This window comes from Eleutherodactylus coqui, chromosome 2 (genome assembly GCF_035609145.1).
Source record: "Eleutherodactylus coqui strain aEleCoq1 chromosome 2, aEleCoq1.hap1, whole genome shotgun sequence".
Taxonomy (NCBI): Eukaryota; Metazoa; Chordata; class Amphibia; order Anura; family Eleutherodactylidae; genus Eleutherodactylus; species Eleutherodactylus coqui.
Window position 1 is genome coordinate 266,327,443 of NC_089838.1, and position 13,672 is coordinate 266,341,114.

The 13,672-nt window shown below is 43.3% G+C and overlaps 1 protein-coding gene across 2 annotated transcripts in view; it reads right to left on the reverse strand.

The window, feature by feature from the left end:
• Nucleotides 1–309: 309 nt before the first annotated feature.
• Nucleotides 310–13,672, reverse strand: part of UACA (uveal autoantigen with coiled-coil domains and ankyrin repeats) — a 55,340-nt gene continuing 41,977 nt past the window's right edge. For both annotated transcript variants that reach the window (XM_066592966.1, XM_066592967.1), the window contains exons 8-19: nt 13,445–13,626; nt 13,322–13,359; nt 11,852–11,914; nt 11,662–11,769; nt 11,144–11,176; nt 10,945–11,043; nt 9,677–9,713; nt 9,544–9,596; nt 5,391–8,165; nt 4,748–4,867; nt 3,590–3,655; nt 310–3,415 (exon numbers count right to left, since the gene is read on the reverse strand). In XM_066592966.1, the coding sequence (XP_066449063.1) occupies nt 3,344–3,415; nt 3,590–3,655; nt 4,748–4,867; nt 5,391–8,165; nt 9,544–9,596; nt 9,677–9,713; nt 10,945–11,043; nt 11,144–11,176; nt 11,662–11,769; nt 11,852–11,914; nt 13,322–13,359; nt 13,445–13,626 (3,646 nt within the window). In that variant the 3' untranslated portion in view covers nt 310–3,343. The remainder of the gene's footprint in view (nt 3,416–3,589; nt 3,656–4,747; nt 4,868–5,390; nt 8,166–9,543; nt 9,597–9,676; nt 9,714–10,944; nt 11,044–11,143; nt 11,177–11,661; nt 11,770–11,851; nt 11,915–13,321; nt 13,360–13,444; nt 13,627–13,672) is intronic.

Sequence of the window (13,672 nt, forward strand, 5' to 3'; positions counted from 1 at the left end):
ATTTTGGTGTTCGCTCATCTCTATTGCTAGCTAAAAAAGTTAGTATTTCACAGTTTTATAACTTTCCGTTACAGATTTATCTAGCCACCCGTTTGCAGGGAGGAGGTAAAAGCCTGCAGTGATTCAGGTCTCCCCAAATTAAAATTAGGTAGTTGAATTACCATTTATATAGAAATATGAGTTTCCAGCATTAGTTTATAGTAAGGGTAATGAGATATTGTGATAAATGGTTCATTATTCCAGGAGTGGGTGTGTATTGTTGTATAGGTTTTGTGCGACGCACATGTATAAAAAGACACAAAACAGGAATTTCCCTGCAAACTATGTTTATTATAATTTATAATAATCCAGTTCAGAACCAGAGAACACATAAGCTTGCAGTATACCGCAGCAGAGTATAGATATGCATAATTCTGGACACTGCACAGTCCGTAACCCATGTCACTGGTATAAATGTATTCCACTATGGAAAAGACATTGGTATTAGCTAAATTAGAAAGCACAAAAAGTACTAAGCCTACAAGTCTACACCATAAAGATCTGCCACCCCAAAGGACTATATACTACATAGTAAGATCACATGGAACAGAGTTCAGGCCAGCTGATCGATTCCACGGAACAGGCACGTGATTCAAAATATCCATACAAAATATATATATTTATAAATATATCTCTATCTCTATATACTGGGAGTGTAAACTTATATTGGAAAGTGTAAACTGGAGTAAGAAAATCTAATGTCTCTTTAAAAAAAAACAAAAAAAACCTCAAATTGTGAACCTGGCCAGCCAAGTCCATACCTCGGGTGACAGAAGGTTAACGGAAAACACCACTCTGCTAAATTACATCCTCACAAGACTCCTAGGTCAAAACTTTATGAACCCAGTTTTTTTCAAAGTTTGTCTTCCAAATTCATTGGTTCCCACTCAGACAGCTGACACGGGCAGATGGCAAATGTGACAGATTGTTGATTCTGCAAATGCAAAATGATGAATCCTTTCCTACCTGCCAACCACAAAATGAACATAAGCAAGTCAACAAGGAGCAAAGTACAGCACAATGCCAACCAATGGAGAAGGCAAGAAAAGTTAACATTACATTAAAATGATGGCAACAATCAAGTCTGCCCATTATGCCCCTCTAAACTTATGCAACCAGTTTAGTGTTGCTTCATGGTGCCAAGCATGGTCAATGGAACAAAAATACTTAGCTGATTGCAATGCATTAGTTATGCCACAGCGTATACAGAAATAAGAGCTATGAAATATATTATTGTTCAATTGGTCGAACAAATTCATTAAGTCTGACAAAGCCTGCTAAGACACCAGATCAGCCACTCAAAGACAGCGGGTAGGTCTTCCTTCCAACAGCACCTTACAGTAATATATACTACATATAACATTTAAAGAGAATCTGTCACCATAAAGTAATGCATGTCACACTGACTGTCCCCATCCTTCGCACCCCCCTATGAGTGACAGAGTCTCTAACTTTGGAAATACATTGTTTTACTTAAACAGTGACTGTCGTTTAAACAAACTTTGCATAAATCAATAGTACAGTCAAACACTATCAGAGAAAAATTCCCTCCCCTCCTGAACTATTCACTCACTCTGAAATACTGCTAAAATCTGTCTTGGTAAGACGGACCAACAGCTCACATTACATGCTGGCCATAGAAGAGGTAAAACGGAGTGAGTGAAACAAGCCAAGACACATGCAAAGATGCTGCAGCAGCTAATAAGTGTTTTACTGCTTCACTGCTACTTGATTCACCACTACACTGCTCAGTAATTTACTATAATGTTTTCCATGTCGCCACTGCTTCTATGTATATAAGAAAGGCCTCTGGTACACTAGTGTATTTGGCCTATGAAGCTATGTACATGGATATTTTTCACATGAACCCATGGTTCATGTAAAAAAACAACACACAAGACGTCCTATTTCTGTCGAAAAACAGGACATGCCAGTGAAAGTCAGTGCACAGAGTAAGTGTACATCGGACAGCATAGAGACAGGAGTCCCTATGCTTTCTAATGAGTTGCGCCCGAGTCGCTGGGTGCAACTCACATTACGGCTACTGCACACCTAGTCAAATAGTGATAAGGGAGCAAGATCTCCTCTACTCTGTTCTGTGTATGGGAGACATTATAGCAGCTTGTCTCCACCCACCAGCTCAGGGACTGCTGAGAATTAAAGATTGAGCCTGCAGAAGGGAAAACAGCTAAAAACGCACGACACAAGTCATATAAAGGCCAGAAATACTGTTACTTCTCATGTACAAGCAACAGCTTATTCTGAAGAGTCATCTGAAATGACAGATACACTTTTATTTCTACCAATTCAGTGTTAGAGCCATAATTGTAGTCCAGAGCCGCATTCACAATCTCGCAGGCCTCAGAGCTCCAAAGCATTCCTTGCTAGCTCAATGTCTGTACTCCGCTTGAGCTGGTAATTGCACCAACTACTGTATCTGCTCTAGTACACTTTTTCCCTTAATTATTTGGAGCTCACTAAAGCTGTTGGGGACGTCCGTCAACGGTTTCCAATAAAAAAAAAAACAGAAAAAAAAACAAAAACAAAATTATGAATGCAGTTCTATAATACAGGCTTGTAACTTAGGATCAGTACAGGATAAGTAATGCAAAGTATTTACAAAGTTACCAAACTTTTTATGATTAAAGTATAAAATGGTGATTGATGCTTGGACATACCATTTTGAATACATAAAATAGCTATTAAAAGCAGGAGTCCGGATTCCTGAGGTCTTTCAACAGGAACCTCCATTTTCAACTTCACAGGTCCCCAAGACTTGTTTTGTTACAACGGTCATACATATAAATAGGTCTCCACATAAATCTATTCACATTGCCTTGTATTTCCCATTACATTTCTACCCAGCCTGCCACAATGTCATTGACCATAGTCTACATCATCAGAGCCCAATTATCCAGTCTCGCTTGCACGTTCCCTCTTACACTTCCAACACAACTTCCATCTATGACACTTGCTTGTCGTTCTCTATGTTCATCATGTAGGGTATCTCATCTTTACTCAACTTAGGTTGACCACTTCCATGTTCCAGCCCAACCAACATCCCCATTACTTCTTCTAAAGCCAACGTTCACATCCTTCGTCCTCCCGCTTATCTTGTCCATAGGTCTCTTATTACATACATTATCTTTCCATACTCTATCCAGTGTATCACATTCTACAGCAGAGTGGGTATAAAGTTGTGCGAGTTGTAGTTTCCACCATGATTATAATGTGTAAATGTGGATTCTGCCTCTTGCAGAGGCTTTATTGTCCATAAGTTTATAGCTGGTTTATTGACAAGACATCAGCAGACAAGTTCTTGTCGCATGTGTATGATCTGCAGCAATGCATCTTGTACGTCTGCATCCATATGGCCCTGGGGGGAAAAAAAAAACAAAAACTATTTTAGCATGAGTAAGCCAGTAGCCTCTATGGCACATGTAAAATGCATATATATGACACTATGGTGTGAGCAAGGATTCCACTTTACTTGGTAACACGGGCATTAAATAAGGATATATATAAAATTAGATCTATATTCTCTGCTTACCTGCACAGCATTCAGAAGATGGGCACGATAAATAGAAATGATCTCCTGGTGTCTCCGCTGTGTGTCCTATGACAAAGAATTCTGGTGAGATTAGGACTGCAGATTGAAGAAGCTGCTATATACAAGAATAGGGACCCACATGTAACGTTGATCAGGATTTGGCAACTTCTTTATACAGTCCAACTTTGACCCAAAAATAATAAAAAAAAAAAAAAAAAAAAAAAAAAAAATAAGACCCATTCATTGCACACAAGCTTTTTATTTTCCTTCTTAATTATACAGAGTTAAAAATCGCAGTATGTCCTATTTTTGTCCCATTTTTGAACTAGAATAGCACATGTCAATGTGCTGTGTTCAGCACATAGGACAGCATTCAGCCATCACATGCGAGTTGCACCCGAGGAACTCAGGCGCAACTTTTAAAACGCCTGTGTGCAAGTAGCCTAAAAGGGGTTGGCCATCAGACCTTGTGTTACCTAGCTCCATGTGCTTACTACTTCAAATGAGACCACCTGCACACTAGCAAATTTGCAATGCGGAATTCGGATCAGGCGTCCACCTTCAGATTCCACAGCAAATATCGCCCATAGCACGCTATGGAAAAAAGCGATTTCCTCTACACGAGCAAAATAGATTGCGATTTTCCACTTGCGGATGAGAAATCGCAGCATGCTGCGCTTCTGTCCGGCTTTCATTGAAGTCAATGACAGCCATCTGAACCGCGGCCCTCCCGCAATAATCATTGCAGAAAGGTCGCAGGATCCGCGTCATCATCTGTACTGCGCATGTGCGCCGGCTGGCACATCGGCAGCAGAGATAATGAAGGCTGCGGACAGGTTGCAGGGGTCACCGGCTAGGCACAGGGTCGAATTCCACATGCAGGATCTCGCATGTGGAATCCAACCTGGCCGAGTGCAGGCGGCCTCAGCCTAGTATCAGTTCTGGCAGGGTGGTCAAGTTTATTTCCAGTATGACTGTGCAGCAGAAAAGCTGAACACTCAGGTTTTCCTACAAATCACAAGTGACCGTTGAAGGTTCCATGAAATGGGACACAATGTGATCCGCTTATCAAAAGAACCCTGCCAATTATGGATTTTCCAAAGCAGACTATCCATACTAGCTGCGATTTAATTCTAAAAGTTGTATTGCAGAACTTACATCTAGCTGGCACTGTAGGGATTTGATCTGACTCTGCAGGGCCTCCTCAGACTGCGTCTTCTCCGGGAGCAGCGACAGATTCTGCTTCAGTCTGTCCACATCATTAAGAAGAGATCGGATCTGGTGAGAGAAGACAAAGAACATTAGATCCTCCTAGTGTAAAACATCTATTAACAGGACATCACAGCAGACTAAAAACATACAGGATGTGATTGACCCCACGATCATCTGCTTGTCGTGCATCGTACACCACTATGTTCAAAATGGGCAGATACGCTGTGGATTTTCCGCAACGGATTAGCATGTGGAGAATTCCCTGCATTTACAGCGGCATAAAGCTGGATGAGATTTTAAAGAATTGTGACCCAGATGATACGGGAAAGATCTGTGCAGAAACTGGATCTGTGGTGCGAATACAAAATCCGCAGCATCTCAATTTATACTGCAGATTACTGCGAAGCTCATAGCAAATCTGAAGCCAAATCTATGAGCATGCAGATTTCACAACGGATTACTGCTGCTGAATTGCTGTCCTACCTAGACATGAAATAACATTGTATTGGGGTATCATCTCCTGACAGGCTTCATGGCAAAACTTGTGTATACATAAAGCACTACAATAGTGACTTGTAATTAATTTCACCTGCTTGTCTTTGCTTTCTAGATCTTCTGTGGATCGCTGGATGTTCTCTTTCAACCCCTCGATTGTAGACAGTGTTTGTTTGTGCCTCTCCATGAGTTTACTGATCTCTTGCTCTTGACCGCTGCTCTTCTGCCTCAATTTCTCACTCTGTCGTAGAGCCTCTTGCAGGTCTTGAGCTGCTCGTTTGCTGTCCTCTCTGAACCGGTTGCTGGTCTCCTCAAGCTGAGCCACTCTTTGTTCTAGAGCGGTCCTCACCACACTAAAATCAGATTTCTCCCGGTTGCTGTAACGCTCCAGTTCATCTAGATTCTCTTGGGTCTTCTTTAACTCCTCATGAAGTCTATCCATTTCCTGCTCAGCCGTCTGCCATTTCTCCTCCGTTTCCCTTACTTTCTGTTCTGCTGCTGCAGCACTCCTCTGCCAGGCCTCCTTCTCCTCAGAGTACTGGGCGCTGGAGATAGTACCAGCTTCCAGGTTCTTCAGTTCTTGCTCCAAGTTCCGGATGTTTTCCTGCATCTTCTCACACAAGTTAGCTTTGTCTTTAAGCTCAGTCTCTAGAGTTGTCCTAGTATTCTTCAATTTTGTTTGCAACTCATTGTATCTCTCTATGGGAATGTACCGACTGCTGAGACTTTCCTGCATCTCCTTGAGTTTCTTTATGGCCTGCAGATTCTCTTCCTGCAACATATGATGCTTCTCCTCACATTCCTTCTTTGTTTTCTGTAACTGCTCCAAGCAGAGTCGTAGTTCCTCCAACTCCTTAAGCATTGCACTTTCTTCTTGCTTTCGAGACGTACGTTCTTCAACAAGGCTACTTTCCGCAACTTCCAGTTGTTTCTTAACATTTAAAGTTTCTTGCCGCTGTTTGACAAGATCATCCTGCGCCGCCTGAGTTTTACGACATTGTTTCTGCAACTCGGACTCCATCTCATTTCTTACTGTCTGGAAGTTTTTCTCCTTCTCTTCGATGCTGGTAAGAGGGGCATATTTTTCAGTGATGCAGTGCTGTAATGTGTCCAATTCTGCCCTCTGTTCTTTGAGAGCTACTTGTAGCTTCCTCACCTCCTCCTTTTCACGCTGGTAGCTGGCGTTAGCCTGCAAATACTCTTGCTCAATCTCTTCTTTGCATTTCTGCAGCTCTGACACTTTTTCCTCGTGTTCTTTTTGCGTCACGTAATCAGAAGCCAACTGGTTTTTCATATTCTGCAGCTGCGTCTGCAAATCTGTTCGTGCCGCGGCCTCTTTGGTTGCTTGATCGCGCAATTCTGCAGTCTTTGCAGTCTCACATTTCAATTTTTCTTGCAAGTCCATTTGCTTTGCAACCTCGTTCTTCAGCTGTTTCTGCAAGTCAGACTTAAGTGTAGACTCGCTGTGCAGCTGCGCTTGCTGCGCCGTCTGCTTAGCAACAAGTCCCTCTAGCTCTGCCCGAACCATTGTCCTCTCCTTTGTCTCATTTTCCATCTGTTTCCTGATAATGGCCACCTCCGCTTTAGATCTCTCCAGCTCAGCCGTCAGTGAAGCAGAAGTCTGCAGATGTGTAGTCAGGGGTATGTGGTTTTCTCGCAGATTAGCGTTTTCTGACAGTAGAGAATTTGCCTTCTTCGCCTCCTCCTCACACTTCTTAGACACTTCTGCTAGTTGTTTCTCCAGATCTCTGATCCTAAGCTGCATATCCTTCATATTTTTCTCCTGTTCCTCACGAGTGGTGGTGGATGACTGGAGAAGCATCATACCCTCCTTCAGGGTCTTCCTCTCTTCCAGCAGCCGCTCTTGTTCCTGCTCTGCCTTCCGGTGACTTGACTCGGAATCTACCAACTTCTGGCTTAGTAGTGCGATGGTTTCCTCGCAGGCTCTCTTGGTCTCTGCATGCAACTGTGACGGGACATGCTGACTTCTCATCTCTCCTTTTAACTCTTCGATTTGTCTTTGCAGCAGAATTTTCTCCGACTGCAACTTTTCACCTTCCCGTCCAAGAATGCTATTCTTTACTTTCAGCTCATCCAACTCCCTCTTGAGCATGTCCCACTTGGCTTCGGACCTCTTCTTTTCTCTATTGGCACTCTCAAGATCATCTCTAACCTTAGCCAGCTCCTGCATAGACACTTCCAAGCTCCTTGACTTCTCATTGACTTCATTTGTCAGAAGACATCTCATGTTCTCAAACTTGTCTGTGGTGACAGCAAGAGTTAGTTGCTCTCTGGCCTCCTGAGCGCTTCGTTCTGCACGTTCCTTTTCTTCTTCACACACCGCTAGCTCATCCTGAAGCCGACGATTCTCTTTACGCAATCGTGCATCTTCTCTGCGCAGCTCCTGCACCAGAAGTTCATTGTGCCGCAGCTGGTTGCGTAGCTTTCCAACTTCAGCAGATGCGCCTTCATATTTGCCTTTTATCTCGCGCAGCTGCTCCTGCAATTCCTCTGCACGAGAGCTGCCATTCAGGGCTTCTTGCGTTAGGTGGTCTTTCAGTGCCAGGAAATGTGTTTGCATCTGCTTCACCTTACTTTCAGAGTCTAGCATGCGCTTTTGGACATCACGCAGCGCTTCTTCTAGCTGACGGATCTGCTTGTCCGACTCCATTTTACTCCGATCCCTCTCGGATGCTAGAGTCACGCACTCCGACGATCTCCTTGAAAGCTCTTGCTGCAGCCTCAGAGTCTCCTCTCTGGCCATTTCATAGAACCTGCGGATGGTTTCTAGTTCCTGCCGCTGCTCCACATTCTCCCCAGGAAGTTCCAGAGGTCGCAGCTGAGACCTGGCCGGCAGGTGCGCTGCAAGCTAGAAGAGTAAGAAAAGAACAAAATATCAATTTCACATAAAAATAATCATTATGTAAAAATGGTAGAGTCTTATAATCTGTCACTAAATAGTGGTATGGCCTTGTATAGGTTTTACGGATAACGTGCCCGTTTATACAGTGAAAAGCAGTTAACCCACTCAATTTCTTTCTTCTTTTGTTCAAGGGGTCATCCAGGAAGCGCCCGCTGGGATACACCAGTGTCGGAGAAGTGTGTAGTGGCAAGCACTTGTAATTGCAAGCGCAGCTCTTACTGAAATCAATTGTCCAATTGATTTCAATGAGAGCAGCGCTTGCAATTACAAGGGCCAGCCGCTACACAGGGGTCACTGCTCCGACCTCTGTATACGCTGGCAGGTGCTTCCTGGATAACCAGCCTTTAACCCCTTTAAGGACATGGCCTATTTTGGCGTGGAGGACCAAACAATTTTTGGTAGATTTTCATCTCCATTTTTCAAAAGCCATAATTTTTATTTTTCTTTCAACGCAGATGTATAATGGATTGTTTTTTGCGTGGCGAACTGTAGTTTTTAATCAGTGCCTAAATGACACACTAAATTTTTTTCTGCGGGCCGGTACGGTTACAACGATACCAAAATTCTTACTTCTTTTAGGTTTTTCCACTTTTCTATAATAAAACCCTTTTTTTTCTAAATCATTGCATTCAAAGTCCTATAACTTTATTTTTCCATGGACGGAGCACTGTGAGGGCTTATTTTTTGCGATACGAGCTGTAGTTTTTATTGGTACCATTTTGGGGCACACACATTTTTTTTTTTAAAATCAATCACTTTTATTGCGTTTTTTTGGGGAGGCAAAATGCTAAAAATTACACCATGCCACCGATGATCGCTACGATAAGACATTGCAGGACTTCTCTCCTGCAATGCCTTATCGCTTATTACAGCGATCAGAGGCACTGGCAATACAGGACGCCGGTATCTGGTGTCCTGTTGCCATAGCAACCAGCCGGGCTCTCTGTGATAACATCGCGAGAGCCGGCTGAATTCACAGAGGGAGTGCGCTCCCTCTGTGAACCCTTTTCCTGCCTCAATCTACGTAGATCGTGGCAGGGAAGGGGTTAACAGCGGGGGGGGGGGGGGGGGGGGGGTGATCAGTGACAGCCGGCTCCCGCTGCCGGATAGTGCGAGATCTGTCATGATCTCGCGCTATCCCTATGACGTAAGGGTACGTCATTTTGCGGGAAGTACCCCACTCCTATGACGTACCCTTACGTCATGGGGAGGGAAGGGGTTAAGCACATTTGTGAGAACTGCTGTTTGGATATTTTGCACCAAACCCCGTTGGACAATCACAAAACCAACACTGCAGTCCTATTCCTTATGTCACACTCCTTACCTGCGGGTCAGCGTTAAGAACAAGATTTTGCTTCATTACTAGGTCTTCTTTGCCTAGAACAAAACCAAAGCATTAGAGACCATATATACCTACATGAGAACTGACAGTATAGTGTGTATAGGCTCCTACTTACCATTACTAAAGGGGCTGTTAGGGACAGGGTGATTTTTCTGCAGAAAAATAAAAAATTTGATAAGTTTATCTCTTTAGAAAAGGATAAAAAAAAACAAAAAAAACAAAACACCATGTTATTTCCCCAACAAGCAGCTTTAAGTTTGTGACTCTGTCAATATCATCATCATATCTAGCTAGCGCCATTCTCTGAGGAAAGCGGTGGGCTGGGGGGTGACAGAAAAAAAAAAAAAAAAAAGTTCGACCAGCCTGCCCAGTAACCAGGATGGCCAGTTCTAATCATTAGTAAGATCAGACATTAGTGGTTAATAGCAGAATTTAGATTTTCAGCTTGGGGGGGGGGGGGGGGGGGGGGAAGCACGTCTAGTAGCTGACTTCTGTGACATTTTCAGCTGTTAGACTTCTATAGTTGTTTTTTCTAGCGATTTGTTTTTTGCTTTTAACAAACACACACCAGATGTATACAGGCCTTTTTAAAACATTACAGGTTTTTATTTTCTGCTGTTTCCAGTGTCTTTGCACAATAAACTCATTTCTTTTTTGTTGCATTTCTCGTTTTACCACATTAAAATTCATCTAACTCTAAGATCCGGTGATGCATACATTTGTTTGAGTCAGGATTACAAATGTGAAAAATAGCACAAAAAACACTTGTACATTCTAGTGACAGGATTTAAAAAAAAAAAAAAAAAAAGTATGTCTATGAAAGAAATATGCCACACCCAGGGCATGCTGAGTTAAAAAAAAATTCCACAAAAAGTGTCAAATAACGCTGATAAGGACCCCTTTTCATGAAATAAAAATCGGTCCAGTGAGCGTGTAAAAAAGAAGACCCTAAAAAAAGGTCACGGGGGGAAAAAAGGAAAGAAGGAACTGGCTGTATTATGTTTTAGATATTAGTGACTTCCAGCTAATATCTGCCCTGTGTTTTTTTTGTACACAAGAAAAAAAGCCTCAAAAACCTCAATGTTTGACACAAAACACTAAACGTCAATCCCCCTCAGTTTGTTATAATGTAACTTTATTCCACAGACCCTTCTGAGTTTCGGAGATCCCCCCCTCAGACCAACTCGCTGCACCCTTTACACGGACTCTCCAGGATGTTGCAGCTGATTCAGCACATAAGGTGTGGCAACCTCCAGCAATAACATTTCCTTCCCCCACATCCGTCACCTGTCAAACTATTTACATACCCAACAACATTTGGATCCTCGTTCCTCCTTCCATGTCAGTTCCCAACAGCAGCCCAGATCAAGACTCAGCGCTTACCTCATAGTACCTCAGTTTCCCCCGCAGGCTCTCCATTGTTCTCAGGCTCTCCTCAAGTTCCTTTTCTTTTGCTTCCAACACCGATTTCAGCTCCTCTTTCTAGGATTTTAGTAACGAAGAACAAAAAAAAAAAATGTTTAGTGGGGTGCAAATAAAGTAGTCCTGATGTGTCCTAAGCGCCAACATCACGCCATCCTACCTCGTTCTCCAGGTCATCCGTTATCATCTGCTCCTGCAATAGGAAGGCAGAGTCAGTATCCCTAATACCACAGACCAGTCCCTCTCCTTTATTACTGGACACACAGACCCCAACTGGAAACCCCACCTAGTTCCCTGCCGAGAGACGCATAGTCCACCCCCTGCCATCTGGGAAAGCAGCAGCTATTTCCTGTCTCCAGCGCACTTGTTCATAACTTTTTCTCCCTCTCGCTCCCATTTTTCTATGTTAAAGAGAGGACTGGAACATTAATTCTTAAACTTCCAGTATAACCCCCGTAGTTTTATTAATACGGCTGTCAAACGTCATGTAATACTTCCACTCGAGTTGGCGGCGGCGATGACGCCTCAGACACACCCATACTGCTGTATCAACAGATCATTTAATGAGCTATAAATATAATACACCTCACACACGTGATAATTAACTCTAATTACATACGGGAGACCTTAAAATCACATGGCCATCCACCCGCTTAGAAGTCAGACACTGAGCCCCACCTGGCCGAGCTGGTGCTGTAAGCCCGCCACTTTATCCAGCAGCACTCGCTGTTCATGCTGCAGTTTTCGCAGTCGGTCCCGCAGATCTTCATTCTCACTTTCCAAGTCCTTTAGGAATAATGCCGGAAATGAAACCCCATATAACATCTCAGCATAAGCATATAATTAGTAATAACACGCTTCCACATACCTGCGCCTGGTCTTTTGACGACTTTGATGGTGACCCTTCTTGGGAATTATACTTTGTCCATTTCTGTGTGGAAGTAACACAAAGCGCAGATTACAGGCTGCTGCCGTCACGGCAAGAATCACCAGACACACTAACTGTAGGACTTTTGTTCTAAAATACGAGCAACCGCCCATCCGAATAGATTAGCGTCACATCATTACAGAGGGAGTTCAAATGGCTTGTGGAAGTCACAGAAAGGGTGGGAGAAGACAAAGATGACATTAACAGGGGAATACTGTAAACTGTCTCAAATGGAAGCGGCGGGCACAGTCCGACTACCCGGTCTATATGTATTGGGCAAATAATCTGCAGGCCACATGAAGCAGCTGGAAAACTGCTACAAATCATGACATATGATTCCTGGTGGTCTGATACCCGTTATTGTTAAGGCCCATTTACACGCAACGATTAACGGTCAAAATTCATTGAAACGACCGAATGAGTGATAATCATTACATGTAAACGCTGCCATTGTGCATTTTTCGTCTGAATGATGATTTTGAGGTGAACTTAAAATGGATTGTTCAGCCGCAGAGAGATAAAATATCTCTAAATAGACCGCATTCTGTGTTCTCCATGGGAGTCGGGAGATTACATTTTATTCTGCCAGCAGCCAGTGCAAGAATAATGCACCTGGGTGCACAGCTGAGTGTGTGATTAGTCACACACTGGGCTCTACAACCAGCTCCCGAAGGCCCATTTACAATGCAAATGAAGAGGATGAAGTGTTAATGGACATTAATGTCCATTAACACTTTATGCAAAAAGATCGCTAAAACTTTCAATCGTTTGAAAGTTTCTTTGCGTGTAAATGGGCCTTTAGGGAGTGAGAAGCTGTGATGACGGCCCCACCCAAGGAATTCTACTGCTAGCAAACAATGGGTAGGGGAAAATTGATGTAGGGAAAACAAATACCAGGCCCTACATAGCCTAGCCAGCACTATAATGGGGTCCAGTTTGATCTTTGTAAGAGAGCACATCTCAGACTTTTTGATTTTATGTTGAAACGTTCTGTAAAAAATGTTTTTTCCATCTAATAAAGTGACAGCATATTGCTAGGATATGCCACCACTTTATGACTATGGGGGACGGACCTCTGGGATCCTCACCAATTCTGTCGATGAAGTGGCTGCAGGATGGATTTAGTTTCCCCGGTGTAGTGGTAACTCCAGGCACTTGGCTGTGCACGGAACTGCAGCAGACCCCGCTCACTGTGGTGCCATGACCCCATTCACTGCAGTTGCTTGCACAAACGTGGGCTAAAAGCAAGAACAGTGAAGGGACCACAGAGATGCATTCCCTTGTTTCTCAGGACTGATGAGTCCTGTGCCATCACTTTATAAGATGGGAAAATGCCTTTAAAAGTACCCCGAGCATTATAATAATTGATGCATAAGCTTTGTAAAAATAAAAAATGTACGGCGTACTTACAGATCTTAAAGACACCATGCTCCTTACAGGTTCGGCCCCTGTTGGAAAATACAAACAGGTCAGCATTACATTGCTTAAGAAACAATCTTGTGAACTACAATCACCATAGAAAAGGAAGGTCACCTCGTGAAGAGCTCTCAACAGCCGTCCTGATAAGAGACAAGACCTCAAGGTTATCCCCAATTCTGCTATAATAGGCACAGTCATGTCCAAGAGAATCGACCAATGTTACATCAGCCCCAGCCCTTAGCAGGACTTCCACAGCTTCCCGGCATCCGTACTCACAGCCCAGCATCAGCGGAGTCCTGAAGGATATAGACGATATCATCAGTGCATGTACAGACCCTCAAC